General features: G+C 37.0%; 1 protein-coding gene across 2 annotated transcripts in view; it reads right to left on the bottom strand.

Moving 5' to 3' along the window:
* Positions 1–14,781, bottom strand: part of Coq2 (ubiquinone biosynthesis protein COQ2, mitochondrial) — a 137,651-nt gene that overhangs the window by 16,126 nt on the left and 106,744 nt on the right. For both annotated transcript variants that reach the window (XM_090401649.1, XM_090401648.1), the window contains exon 6: positions 2,274–2,462. In XM_090401649.1, coding sequence (XP_090257775.1) covers positions 2,274–2,462 — 189 coding nt within the window. The remainder of the gene's footprint in view (positions 1–2,273; positions 2,463–14,781) is intronic.

The raw sequence follows: 14,781 nt of genomic DNA, 5'->3' as shown, positions 1-14,781 counted from the left end.
TGATGTAAATTTTTCATGTAGTACTAACTTCTTATCCATAATTTTCCTCCAAATCGATCAGTTATTTGTCATGGATGCAATACTATCAGATCTTATACTTTGGTCCCATAACCACTTGTGGGATATCTGTATTGAAATTCAGACATCCCACAGATTTAAAAATATAAAATGAGATTAAAGTTAATAATAATGCGGTATTTGTAAAGTTGTTAGTTAAACGTACTTTTTTGTTGTTGTTTGTTTGTTTGTTTTTTGTATATCACAAGCAAGACATTTTGCAATGTTATTTTAATATTTTTAGCTAATGAAGTCTTGCTTAGTTATATAATAAATATTTTCAATTAGATATTGGCAATTAGTTATAATTTTGTATGAGCTGTCAAGTTTTGTAATGATGGTACCCAGTGAATACTTACTAATGGGGGTACGTTACATGAAGGTGAGAATTGGACATTGGATTAAGTGTGAAGCCCTAGTTGGTTCTGCACAGTCCTTAAAGATGATGTGGAGGTGTTGTCCCAGTTATCTTGCCCTGATTCTTAAGCAACCCTGTTTTTATAATTCACGTCTATTTTCATAGTCCAGATGTGTCTTTTTATTGCTGATTTTCATACCAAATTTAATACAGCAGTTATTCAATTTTGTTAGTGAATCCTGCAGAGTTGTACTGATATCATGTTTAATGCCACTTTTCTTCATAAGCTGATAAATAACAGAAAAGATGATGTGTACCCTTGTCTCACACCTGATTTAATATCAAACCACCTTCCTGTACCTTCTTTAATTCTAACTGCTAACTTAAATACAGAATATGTATGGCTCAATATAAAGTCACATCTACACAATACCATTGTAGAACAGTTTTTTTTTCTTTTTTTGGCACTTTGTAATATGTCTTCTCTCATAATTTCTCAATTATTTTTTATTTTATATATATATATTTATCATTTTTTAAAATTTATTCTACATACAAGAACCTACCATACATCAGTGTCATGTGTGAGATGCAGATAAGGATTGAGAAAGAACTCTATTGATATTTTTCTTGAAGACATGGAGGTTGAAGTTGTAAGGAAGCACATTATGAGGAAGGCTATATCAGAAGAAAAAGATAGATGGAATAAATGAGTAAGAGAAGAAGCAGGTTTGATGTGTTTGTAATTGTAGAGAAAATGGATACTGGGCAGCTGCTGCTCTTGTTTTAATAGGCAAAGATGTAAGTGGAGGATTGATGTTTACCAATTCATTGGAGCAGTGACCATGGAAATACCAGTAGAAGAGATAGAGGTTGAAGTGAGCCTGTGAAGGAAGAGTCATCTATGAACCAAATTGCTCTCTTCCAACAGCATTTAAAATTTTTAGGGAGGTTTTAAGTGCACCACCCAAATGTGTGAACAGTATTCTAAGGATGAGAAAATTTGGGATTTATATAGGATTAGTAGCTGGATGGATGTAAAATAGCTTCTTAAGCAGAAAATAATCCTATTTTTTAGAGGCTGAGAAAGATACCAATGTGATGTTTTTGTGCTGGTAGCACTGAAAATAAATGTCAGTCTAAAGAGAAAGATATCTAATCCTCTATGGCGATGTGTGTGTGTGCTACTAAGGATAAGAAAAGGGAAAGCGAGCTCAGATTCCTTTTGTGAGAGAAAAGGCAGGATTGCCTTTATGTGGATTTAAAGTCACCAGGTTATGAAAGATGATATGGAGATCAGTGTTTAAGTTAGAGATGATCTTGATGCTTGGGATGTCTGAGAAGTACATAGTTTGTAGGAGTAGGATGATTTCAACAATGGTATTCAATGAATGCTATCATTTGAAAAAACTCTGAATAAATGTGGTGGTGATTGAGAGTAGGATTTTTTTTCCCTTTTTTTTTCATCTTCCAGTTTCTCTTCCACAATTTTTCTCCACCTCTTTTCAAGTATGCTTGCACTATATAAATGATTGATACAATAATAGAAGGGGATAACTGAAGGCCATCAGATCTGTTTAAATTCAAATATTAAGGTCCTATAGTTTTATATAAACATTCTGTTAGGAATCTCCTCAGTACCATGGCACTGGATATAAGATTTATGTTCTTCACAATACATGACTGAGCAACAGAAGCTCTATATGATAATGATAATTATTTTGAGCAATGATTCAAAGCAGCCATTCATGTGTGAATGACCTGATGTCAGATACTTTTTTCAACAAATAATAAATGAAGTGGAAATAATAAATTTAACAAAACAATGAACTTTTCTAAGATTATGTGATTAAATTACCTGTCTTAAAATATGAATTCCAGTGATCCCTACAGCAGTATAATAAGGCCATGTCTGATTACATACCACACCAGTAACAATAAGACTTGAAATCATTGAGACAGAAAATCCTAATAACCATTTCCAAGTATCATCACCAAATTTTAGGGCAGTTGACTTCACTCCTATTAATATGTCCTCTTCCTTGTCCTTTACAGATATAAAATGATTATGAATACTAGATCAAAATAATTACTGCAGGAGCAGAAAAGTTTATTCAATTGTAATTTACTGTAATCAATAAATAAATATCATAGACCACCTTTGTTTATATTCCTTTTACAATCTTTTTTTTTTGCAGCTCCATTTTATATTGCTACTTACCCACTTAATTTCTTCTCAGTTTATCCCCTAAAACCGTTATAAACTATAATCAACTGATTCAAATTATATTAGACAAAAGAACATAGTGTGTACAAAACATGCTGAACACAGATGTGTAGAAATTCATGGTAAGTAGTTACCTTTAATCTTAGGTACAAGAACTAAGTAGTCTTAAAATAAAAGAAAATTCAAGAACATTTACAACAGTCTTATGCAATTCCTTATAGCCTCTATAAGAAACTGCATAAATTTCCAGGAGAAAACCATGCTATCTCCATATGAAATATGCTAACTCACCTTCAACTGAAAAAGGCAACATAAAGATTCCTCTTGTCACAACAATAATTGAACTTGGGTCTGAAGAGGCATGAACTGCAAAGGCAAATAAACCTCATGGATATAAGGTAAGGTCTCATTATGGGTGATTTCAGATATGGGGTTATAGATTAGAGAGAAGAGAAAGCATCAAGATGAGAGAAAGATAATTTATAGAATGACTTAAAAATAACTATCTTAAGCAGTATATGATGTAAGGGACTGGTAGTACAAGAACATTGGATCTGGTAATGGCATCTTAAAATCTGTCTGTAAATGAGCTGATCATTATGTCGCCAACTGGAGAAGAGAGCGATTATGCTTGATTCAGGAGGTAACAATGCACATGAGAGTTGACTAAGGTACACATGTTGAATTACAAGGCAAGTGATTATTATTATAATAAACTGAGAAGACAGCATGAAGTGCCCTGACATGTGAAATTGCATGGCACAGGAATCAGAGGTGCATGAAAAAGAGTCAATGAATGTTTAAATGGAGCAATATTTTTTTAATGTGTCTTCCACTTACAAAAGATTACAAGCCTATAAATACATCAGTATATGAGTAGGTTAAGGATTTTTTTTAAACATTTTTTTATTTTTTTACATTTTTGTATTTTTATTTATTTTATATGGAACCTTTTCAAGCTATTTCAAGGCTTCAACAAACAGGGCAACCCTCTCTCTCTCTCTCTCACACACACACACACACACACCAGGTGATGAAATTTATCTACCACCTAAAAACAAACATCCATTGTTAAATGGTAGGATTCAAATGTGGAGCATGCTTGTTGAAAAGTAGGCACATTAATCACTTGGCCAACTAGGCTGCATTCCCAAAGAAAATATTGTATGGGAATTAAATGGGTGAATAATAATTTAAAGGAGGAGCTGAAAAAAAAAATGTTGTGAATCTGATACTGTGAAAAGAGTAATGAGAAGGCTCAGGAGCAGTATAAAGAACAGGCCAGGAGACAGACAGCTATGGTAAAGAAAGATCTAATCATGAAAAAAAGTTAGCTGAACAGGTGAAAGAAAATGCACAAGGATTTTATCATTATGCATCAAAGTGAAAGGAAGAATAACTATTGAAGAATAACCTTAGTGAATGTGGATACAGGAAAGTGAATCCAAAAGAAAATTAGAGCTGTTGTTTATTCATTTAGTAAGATATACATTCTGGGCAGATCCATTACCTTACTGGATGCAAAAAAAAAAAAAAAAGTGAGTGAAATAACAGGAGTCAGTGAGTTACTCACTGGATGGGATATTAGCATGGATTCTAAAGGAATAGACAAGAGAGTTAACAATGTTGCTGACCTCACTATTCAGCTTGAATCTTAACATATGATTCCTATTGAACAGAAAGACAGCAAAATAATTCCAAATATACAAGGGTAGAACTAGGAATGATTATAGTCCTCACCCCATCAATCAGTATAGCTGGTATGGTCATCAAGATTTTGAAAAGGCTGATTAGGAATTACATCCACAGGTGGATAAGCAGCACTAGAATCCTCTATACAGGACAGCACAGGATTTTTCAAGTATGTCTGCTTTAACAGCTCACTCATGATGTACAATAGTGTGACAGCAGAATTAGATAGAGGAAATGGATATACCACAATACTTCTAGAACTTGCCAATTCATTTGATGAGTATGCAAAAATAAACTTGTAACATGGTAGGAGAGCACTAAGTGATAGGTATTAGAAACTGATGTACGGAAGTGCTGCTCACAGAAGAAAGTCAGTGATGTTCTGTACTTGTGCCACCATTGTTTATCTTACATTAATCATACTGGAGATAGACTAGATTGCACTGTACAAAGATGTACGCATTACCAAAGGTAATGAATGCATTTCCAAAGGCAAATGGAGATGTTCGCATTACCAAAGGCAAATGGAATTTGGTTTCAAAGTGATAGAGGTGGGAAAGTGCATATGAAAGCAAAGGCTTTCATATGCAAGTCAGGTCATGAGATTGAAGTGGTGGATGGAACAGAGAATATGAGTGAAAATGTCTGTGATGGTGTAATGGCAGATAGGACTGAAACAGAGGTTAAAAGTCACATGATTGAGAGAGAGAGAGCAAAAGTGATGATCAAAAGAATAGTAGTATGATGGATGTAACGAATGAAGAGTTGGCAAAAAAAGGATATTGGGTTCGAGGTTATATGGTGAGTGGTCGGTGTAATTTAGTGCTCGTGTAAAATTGGTGATTTTTGGTGTTTTTTGTGTGTGTTTTTCCTTAGAAAATTGGTTTTATAGTATATTAGAACGAATTTCATGTTTTTAGAGTATTCTGTGCGTCTTTATAACATATTTTATTGGGCTGTCGCCGCTAGAGGGATTCGTAGTGTGTAGTGTTCGTGAAAGCTCAGGATAAGATAAGTATTATTTTCAGTTATCGTTGATAAATTTATTTAATATTGCATAGTTTTGTTTGCCTTGCGTCTCTTAGTGCATCTTTTTGTGTGTTTTTGGTGTGTTATAATTTATAATTTGATAAAATACGTTGCAAGTAAGTATGGCTCCAGTACGAAGGAAAATGGCGGCTGGTAATGATGGTTCGCCATCTTTATCAAAGAACAGTAGTATAAAAGAGATGATTCAGTATACTAGTGTACTAGCTGCGAAATGAACGCTTTGCGGAATGCTGTCGGAGTGTGGTTAGATGATAATAAAGGAGTGAATGTGTGTAGAAAATGTAGGGAGAATGAGAAATTGAAGAGTATTTCGGATCGTGAGTGTGATATTTTTGTCAAACTTCAGAATGAAGAAAATAGGGATATGACAAGAGACGGTGAGGTTGTACCAGAGAATTGTGAGAGTGTGAATGTAGAAAGTGTGAATGTAGAAAGTGTGAATGATAGTATTAATGGTTTTACTGAGAATAAAAAAGATGAGATAGATGCAATGAGTGAGGTCGCGTTGTTGAATGGTGCGATACAAAGAGCAAAACAGCAGCTAGAGCGTATGAGCAAAAGTCGACTGAATGAACCAGCCAATAATTGGTTAGGTTAGAGAGTGGGTTCGAGGTTATATCGTAGGGTGTAGTGTTTATGCAAGCTCCTGATAAGATAAGTATTATTTTCAGTTATCGTTGATAAAATTACTTAATATTGCGTGAGTTTTGTTTGCCTTGCGTATTTATGTGCGTCTATTTGTGTGTTTTTGGTGTGTTATAATTTATTATTTGATAAAACACGTTGCAATAATTATGGCACCTGTACAAAGGAAAATGGCGGCCAGTAATGATGGTTCGCCATCTTTATCAAAGAACGGTAGCATAAAAGAAATGAGTCAGTGTACTAGCTGTGAAATGTATGCTTTACGAAGTGCGGTCGGAGTGTGGATAGATGATAATAAAGGATTGAATGTGTGTAGAAAATGTAGGGAGAATGAGGAATTGAAGTGCATTTTGGATCGTGAGTGTGATAATTTTGTCAAACTTCAGAATGAAGAAAATAGCGATATGACAAGAAACGGCAAGGTCGTACAAGAGAATTATGAGAGTGTGAATGTAGAAAGTGTGAATGATAGTATTAATGGTTTATCAGAGAATAAAAATGATGAGATAGATGCATTGAGTGAGATCGCGTTGTTGAATGGTGCAATAGAAAGGGCAAAACAGCAGCTAGAGTGCATGAACAAAAGTCGACTGAATGAACCAACCAGTAATAAAAGGTATGACAGGAAAAATAGGCGTATGAATGTGAACATGAACAAAATGAAGGATACAGTGCTGTATGGAGACTCGTTAGTACGAGGTGTGTTTGTAGAGGATTTGACAAAATCGTACCAACCTGGTGCGACCATAAAGGATGTAACTGAGTCTATTAGAGAGCAAAAGGAAAGGTGAAAGAAATGATTGTTGTGGCAGGTACGAATGATTTGAAAGGAGATAAAATGGAAATGATAGAAGACCTGAATGAATTGTTTGAGGTAGCAAAAGAAAAGAGTGAGAGAGTTAGAATGATTAGTCTTTTGCCACAGTATGACAGTGAAATGTTTAAAAGGAGGGCCATAATTGCGAATGACTTTATGTGTGGGTTATGTATGACGAGTGGTGTGGAATTTGTGGACGTGTGGAGTGAGTTTGATGGGCGAAAGGATCTATATAAGATGGATGGCCTGCATTTGAATGGTTATGGTGTAAGAAGACTTGAGAGAGTGTTGCTGAATGTAGTGGATGTGCAAATTCAGGGAAACTAGATTTGTTAAGGGGGGGGGAGTAGATATACAGTCCTTAGGGAGGCAATTGAATGTAAGAATGAATATAATATGCTAGAGCAAATAAGGACAACAAACCAGAGTGGGATAGTTAATATAAGGCATCAAGGTAGGGTTGGGGCTAATGGGGGTCTTAAATTCATGTACACTAATACTAGGAGTATTAGGAACAAGAAGGAAGAGTTTTTGGCCATGGTTGGCACTTCCAGACCACAGGTTATTGGTATTAGTGAAACATGGCTGACTGTAGATGATATAACTAGTGGGATTGAATGTGATGGGAATAGTGTGTTCAGGAATGACAGAGAGAATAAAATGGGGGGAAGAATATTGTTGATGATAGCTGATGAGCTACAGCCAAGGAGAATAGAAGTTGAATTGCAGGATAGAAAAGAGCACAAATGAGGCCATTTGGTGTGAGATTGTGGCTAGCAGAACTAAATATACAATTGGGTGCTGTTATAGACCAGGTGATGGAAAAGATGGTGGTGACAGTATGCACAAGCAAATAGAAGAAATGAGTGGAAGGAGGGTGATTATTATGGGAGATTTCACCTATGGTCGCATTGATTGGAGTGAGGAGAGGACACATGGGAGGAAGGAATTGGATCTTATGCGGTTATTAAGGGATAACTATCTGCGACAGCATGTAATGGAAAATACTAGGGGTCAGAGAGTGCTTGACCTAGTAATCACATCTGAGGATTTGGCTGTAACAAATATCACCACATTGCCACCAATCGGTGAGAGTGATCATAGGGTCTTGACTTGGGAGGTGGCTAAAGGTGTAGAATTTTCAATTAAGACAGGGTACATGTGGAATTATCGGGCGGGAAAGTATGACAAGCTTAGGAGTTTGATTGGCTCAGTGCCATGGCATGTACAACTGCAAGGACTAGAAGTTGATAGTGCATGGGAGGTAGTTAGGAAGTGCTTGCATGAAGCAATGGCTGACTGTATACCTAGAGTCCGAATAATAAATCAAGTAGGGGTTAAATGGATGAATAACACCATTAAGCTTGAGCTGCAAAAAAAGAAACAACTATGGAGGGAATTTAAGGAGAAAGGTGACCGGCAGGCACACGAACGGTATAAATGGTAAGAAAAGCAAAAAAGGATAACGATAGAACATTGGCCATGCAGGCTAAAGAGAATCCTAAACAGTTTTTTAGATATGTAGCAAGTAAAAGGAAAAATGTACATGGCAGAATGATTTTAAAGAATGCCGATGGTAGGGAGGTAACTGAATCAGTTGATATAGTTGAGTTATTGAGTGAGCACTTTGCAAGAATATATCATCCAGGTGGTGATATTGCAGAAAGGAATGTACCAGTAGATTATACGGGAATTATGGTGAATGAAGTGGAGGTGAGTAGTCTATTGCATAACCTCAATGTCAATACATCTGTGGGATTGGATGGTATACCAGCTCGTGTTGTACGAGAAGCAGCGAGGGGGTGGAAAGAGGGGAAAATAGTTCCACTGCATAAATGTGGTTCCAAGACTGCTGTTGTAAATTACCGACCGATTAGCATATCAGGAATCATTGTCAAGCTCTTAGAGAAATTAGTCAAGAAAAGAATACAGGATTGGATAGATGAAAATGGGATATTGTATGGAGGGACAACATGGTTTTGTGAAGGGTAGATCATGCCTCAGTAACATGTTCACGTATTATAACACAGTGACGGCTGAACTGGATAGGGGGTAATGGGTTTACAGTAATACTACTGGACCTTGCCAAGGCTTTTGATAGGATACCACATAGAACCCTAATCTGTAAACTGGAGCAGGTGGGTATAGATATAGGGTTGGTGAGATGGATAGGAGGGTGGTTGAAGGAGAGATACCAGAGAGTGGTTTATTCGGGAGTGGAGTCTAAAAGACGGCTTGTAGACTAGTAGAGTGCCACAGGGCTCTGTTCTTGGACCACTGCTTTTCAATTTGTTCATCAATAATATAGGAAAGGATTTGAGAGGAAGTGTTCACTTGTTTTCTGATGATGCAAAGTTGGGTAGAGCAATTATGAGTTCACAGGATGTCAAAATTTTACAGGATGATTTGGATAGTTTGGAGGACTGGGCTAGGAAAAATGGATGTCAATTTAATGTGCCAAAGTGTAAGGTTATGCACTTAGGGGTGAAAAGAATAACAGCAGTATATCGCATTGGTGGAACCGTACTACTCCAGGAGATTAATGAGGGCAGGGATTTGGGAGTGTTGGTGGATAGGGAATTGACGTTTAGGGGGCACATTGCAAAAGTGACTAAAACAGCTCACCAAATCACTTGGCTTCTGAAAAATACTTTAACAGGCAGAGACAAACAAGTTGTTGTTCCTCTGTATCGAGTCTTGATAAGACCTCATCTGGACTACTGTGCCCAGTTATGGGCACCAGGGTTTCTTCGTGATGGGGAGGAAGTGGAGAGGATCCAGAGACAAGTAACCAAGATGATAGCAGGTCTGTGGAATGAACCTTATGAGAATAGGTTGAAGATTTGTGGGTTGCAGAAATTGGTCGATAGGCAAAGGAGGGGTGATATGATTGAGACATTCAAATTACTGAAGAGTTTCTATAGGATTGATTCAGAGGATATTTTTGAAAATATGACTGGTGGTGGGAGGACTAGGGGCCATGAATGGAAGCTGGGCAAGAGCGTGGCTGACAAGGGTGTTAGAGCTATTTTTTTACTTGGAAAGTAGTGAATGAGTGGAATAAGCTTCCAGAGTCTGTTGTGGGTGCTACGACCATGAATGAGTTCAAGGCAAGGTATGATAGATACTGTGTGAATGTTGAATAGTTGTTCTCGACATGATGTTAGGGCCTCCCTCGATGAGCCTGTCGACTCCTTGGAGTTGCCCGGAACAATACTAATAAAAAAAAAAAAAATGAGGGAGACACTTTGTTACGCAGAATGATACACAAGACTAAGAGAGAGAGAGAGCTGCAATGAATACAGAAACATCTGGTGAGTGGGTCAGCTGATATCAGAAAGAAGTATGAGAAAAGAAATATGAACGCTTGGCTAAGAAAGAGAAGGAAAAATCAAGAGCAAGTCTTCTATAAGAGGCGTGACTGGCGAGAGAGACAGACATAATCGTGCTTTCTGGGTACAAAAATTAATGATGTTAACGAGGCTATTAGAGCACAAAAGGATCAAGTAAAAGAGTTGATTGTTTTGAATTGAACGAATGATTTGAAAGGAGAAAAGTATGGCATGAGGTAGGACATGAAAGAATTCCTGGAAGTAGCAAAAGAAAAGAATGAGAAAGCTAAGATAGTGCATTTGTTGGCACAGTATGACAGAGCAGAGCTGAGAGGAGGACCATAATAGCAAATGACTCAATGTGTAGGTTATGCAGGAGGTATAATGTTGAGTTTATGGATGTGTAGATGGTTGCGAGTTTGATGGGCAAAGAAGGAGGAGGATGGTTTGTATCTGATTAAATTTGGTTTTCAGAGCCTGGAAAAATTGTTGAACAAAGTGAAAGTGGATGTGCAAAATCAGGGAAACTAGAGTTTTTAGAGGGAAAGCTGATGAGTGGATACAGATATCAGTGAAGCAGATGAGTGTAAGAATATGCATCTTCTTCTTCTTCTTTGAGTGCCATCACCCATGAGGTCAGCGACCACCTTGGCAAATTTTGAGCAATCCTCAGCCACTCTAAACAGTCCCTCAGAGCTCATGCCAGTCCACTGTCTGATGTCTGTCAGCCAAGATTTTCTTTGTCTTCCTTGTCCTCTTCTTCCATTTATCTTCCCCTTTATAAGCAATTGAAATATTTTATATTTTTCATTACAAAGTAGGTGACCAAGATATGCAGTTTTCCTTCTTTTTATGGTATCTAAAAGTTCACGTGATTTCCCCATTTGTTCCAGTACTTCCTGATTGGACTTTTTTGCTGTTCATGGGATTTTTAACATTGCCTATAAGCCTATAACCACATCTCAAAGGCTTCAAGTTTTTTTATTCATGTTGTCTTGAAGGTCCAAGTTTCTGCACCGTACATCAGTATAGACCATACATAGCATTTAACCATGCATACTCTAAGCTCTAAGTTGCGGTTACACCGTGTTGATTTCATCAGGAGAACATTTTTTCTTGCCATTTCAATTCTAACTTTTATTTCCATTTCTGGATTGTATTCTTCATTTAACCAGCATCTGAGATATTTAAACTTTGTCACGCCGGCGAAGGTTGGTCGATTGGTAGAGCCTCTGCTACTAATGGCTCAGTTAAGTATGTTTGAGCGCGGTTAGTAGTTGGAAGGGAACCCATCGTTCGATGCTGTCGGCACACTCTCCCTCGATGAGTCTTTGGACTCCCTGGAGGTGTGTCAAAATAATAATAATAATAATAATTTTCCATTTAAAGAAAGTGATGAATTAAGAATTGGTTTCTTGCTTATGACCATGAATTTAGTTTTGGTGATATTTATTTTTAATCCCATTTTTTCACTCTTTTCATTCACTAGTTCCCGAAGATTTTGAAGATCCTGAATATTGTCAGCCAGGAGAGCTGCGTCATCAGCATATTGGATGTTTACTGATGATTTCACCATTTACATTAATCCCTTCCTCTCTTCCTTTTAAGATTTTTTGAAATATGGCTTCTGAGTATATGTTAAAAAGAAGAGGTGACGGCACACACCCTTGCCTTACTCCTCGTTTGATGTTAATGGGGGTCTGTAATAATGTCATCAACTTGAACAGATGCCTTTTAGTTCCAATATAAGTTTTGAATGATCCTGATGTATTTACCATCTAATCCAATTCTCTTTAATAGTGCAATCATTTTAGTATGTTGGACTTTATCAAATGCTTTCTCAAAGTCAATGAAGCAAATGAATACTTCCTTGTTTTGATCAATACATTTTTGGAATAAGATTTGAGAGCCTCTCTTGTTCCCAAACCATTTCTAAAGCTGAACTGAATATCACTGATGGTGTCTTCACATTTTCTGTATATTCTTTTTTGAATTATTTTCAGGAACATTTTGAGAACATGACTCATTAGGCTGATCATTCTAAAGTCATTACAAGTTTTTGCATTTGCTTTTTTAGGTAGCATGATGAAGGTCGACTGTAACCAATCTTGTAGGAATATGCCTGTATCGTAGACCTTATTAAATAGCTTTACTAATATAGCAATGTTCAGCGCACATTCTATCTCTGTTCATAAGTATTTTCTGGGTTCTGTCTGATATCAGAAAAGAGTTCTTCTACATATTTCACCCATTCTTGTATTTTGTCATCTTTTTCGGATATTATTTCTCCCTTTTTGTTTCAAAGGACACACAGTTGTTTTTTCTTAAATATCCCTGAGGTCTCTTTCAGCTTTTTGTGTAGATTAAAACTGTCATGCTTTTCTTGTAGAATTTCAATTTCTCTACATTTTTCATTCATCCAGATTTCTTTTGCTTCTTTGATCTTGCCTTTAAGAATATGCATAAAATGCCTAAATTAGTATGATTGGTAACAAAGCAGAATGGGATAGTTAGCTTAAAGTATCAGGAAAACAGTAAGCCTAAGGCTTTTGCACTTTATGTACAGGAGCATTCGATAGAAGGAGGAGGAGTTTTTGGCATTGGTTAGTTCATCCTGGCCAAAGGTTATTGGCATTACTGAGACATGGCTGACAGAAGATGATATAGTTAATGTGAATGGTACAATGTGTTTAAGGAGGATAGAGAGATAAGAATGGGAGGAGGATTGTTATTGCTGATAACTGATGAACTGCAACCAAAGAGAATAGCAGTGCAACTGCAGGCTATTGAAAATAGCACATTTGAGGCTCTCTGGTGTAAGATAGAGGCGAGAAGAACAAAAGATCCAGTTGGATGCTTCTATAGACCAGGGGATGGAAAGGATGATGGGGATAGCATAAATTGGCAAATAAGCTCAATGAGTTGAGGGCAGGTAATTATTATGTGGGATTTCAACTATGGGAACATAAATTGGGAGGAAGAAAATGGAATTTATGCAGTTACTAAGGAATAATTACCTGAGACAGTAAGTGATGGAATATACTAAGGGTTTGAGAGTGCTATATCTAGTAATTGCATCTGAGAATTTGTCTATAACCAATATGACGATGTTGCCACTGATTAGTGAGAGTGATCATATGGTCTTGACCTAGAAGGTAGTTAAATGTGTGGAATTTTCAGTTAAGAGGGCGTATATGTGAAATTATAGGGTTGTCAAGTATAACAAGCTTAGGAGATTGCTTGGATCAGTGTCATGACATGAAACTGAAAGGGCCTCAAATACTCATTTACCATGCTAGTGCATGGTAAATGAGTATTTGAGGGAAGTAAAGACAGGCTGAATACCTAGGGTCAGTAGAGTAAATCAAGTGGAAGTTAAATGGATGAATATCATCATTAAGCTGGAGGCTACAAAAAAAATAAAAATTTGTGGAGGGAATTCAAGGAGAACGGTGACCAGCAGGCACAGGCAGTGCAAAGTAGTGCAAAGCACAGGCCAGTAAGATAACCAGTGTGGTAAGAAAAGCAAAAGCAGAGTAAAAAAGGGAATTAGCAGTGCAGGCCAGAGATAATCCCAAACAGTTCTTTCAATATGTTGCAAGTAAAAGAAGGATGTTTATGGCAGAATAATTTTAATGAATGCCGACGGTAGGGAGGTAACTGAATCACTCAAAATAGTAGAATTACTAAGTGAAAACTTTGCATAAGTATATCATCCAAGTGGAGATATTGCAGTAACGAGAAAGGCAAATACTTATATGGAAACTGAGGTAAATGAAATGGAAGTGCATAGCATATTACAGCACCTTGATGTGAATAGAGCTATGGGATTGGATAGTATACCAGCTCGAGTTTTATGTGAAGGTGCTAGAGTATTGTCAGTACCTTTGACCATGTGGATTAATCTAACTCTTGTAGCTGGATTAATCCAAAGGGAGTGGAAAATAGTTCCATTTTTTAAAGGAGGCTCCAAGACTGATGTAGCAAGTTACTGACTGATCAGCATATCAGGAGTTGTCAAGGTACTGGAGAAGTTGGTCAAGAGCAAAATACAGGAATAGATAGATGGAAATGAGATACTGTATTGGAGGGAGGGAGGGGGGACATGGTTTTGTAAAGAGTAGGTTGTGTCTCAGCAACTTGCTCACATTTTATAACAGAGTGACAGCTGAGATGAATAAAGCTGATAGATTTACAGTGATACTGCTGGACTTTACAAAAGTCTTTGACAGGATACCACATAGAATTCTAATCAATAAAATGCACATGGGGATGGATATAAAGTTTGAAGTGGATAAGAGAGTGGTTTATAGAGGGATGTCAGACAATAGTTTACTCGGGAAAAGAGTCCAGAAAGGCTGTGACTAGTGGCATGCAACAGGGCTCCGTTCTTGGGTTGCTACTATTTAATTTGTACATTAATGATATAGGAAAGGATGTAAGAGGAACTGTTCATTTGTTTGCTGATGATTCAAAATTGGGCAGGGCAACAGTCAATACACATGATAACATTTTCAAGGATGATTGGAGAGACTGGCAGTCTGGGAAAAGGAGAATGGATGTCAGTTTAATGTGTCAAAGCATAAAGTTATGGACTTTGGGG

The sequence above is a fragment of the Typopeltis vanoorti genome, chromosome 12 (assembly GCF_054136105.1).
Source record: "Typopeltis vanoorti isolate ZY-2024b chromosome 12, IOZ_Tvanoo_1.0, whole genome shotgun sequence".
Taxonomy (NCBI): domain Eukaryota; kingdom Metazoa; phylum Arthropoda; class Arachnida; order Uropygi; family Thelyphonidae; genus Typopeltis; species Typopeltis vanoorti.
Note: the sequence above shows the minus strand (reverse complement) of the source record. Positions and strands in the feature narration are given on the sequence as shown.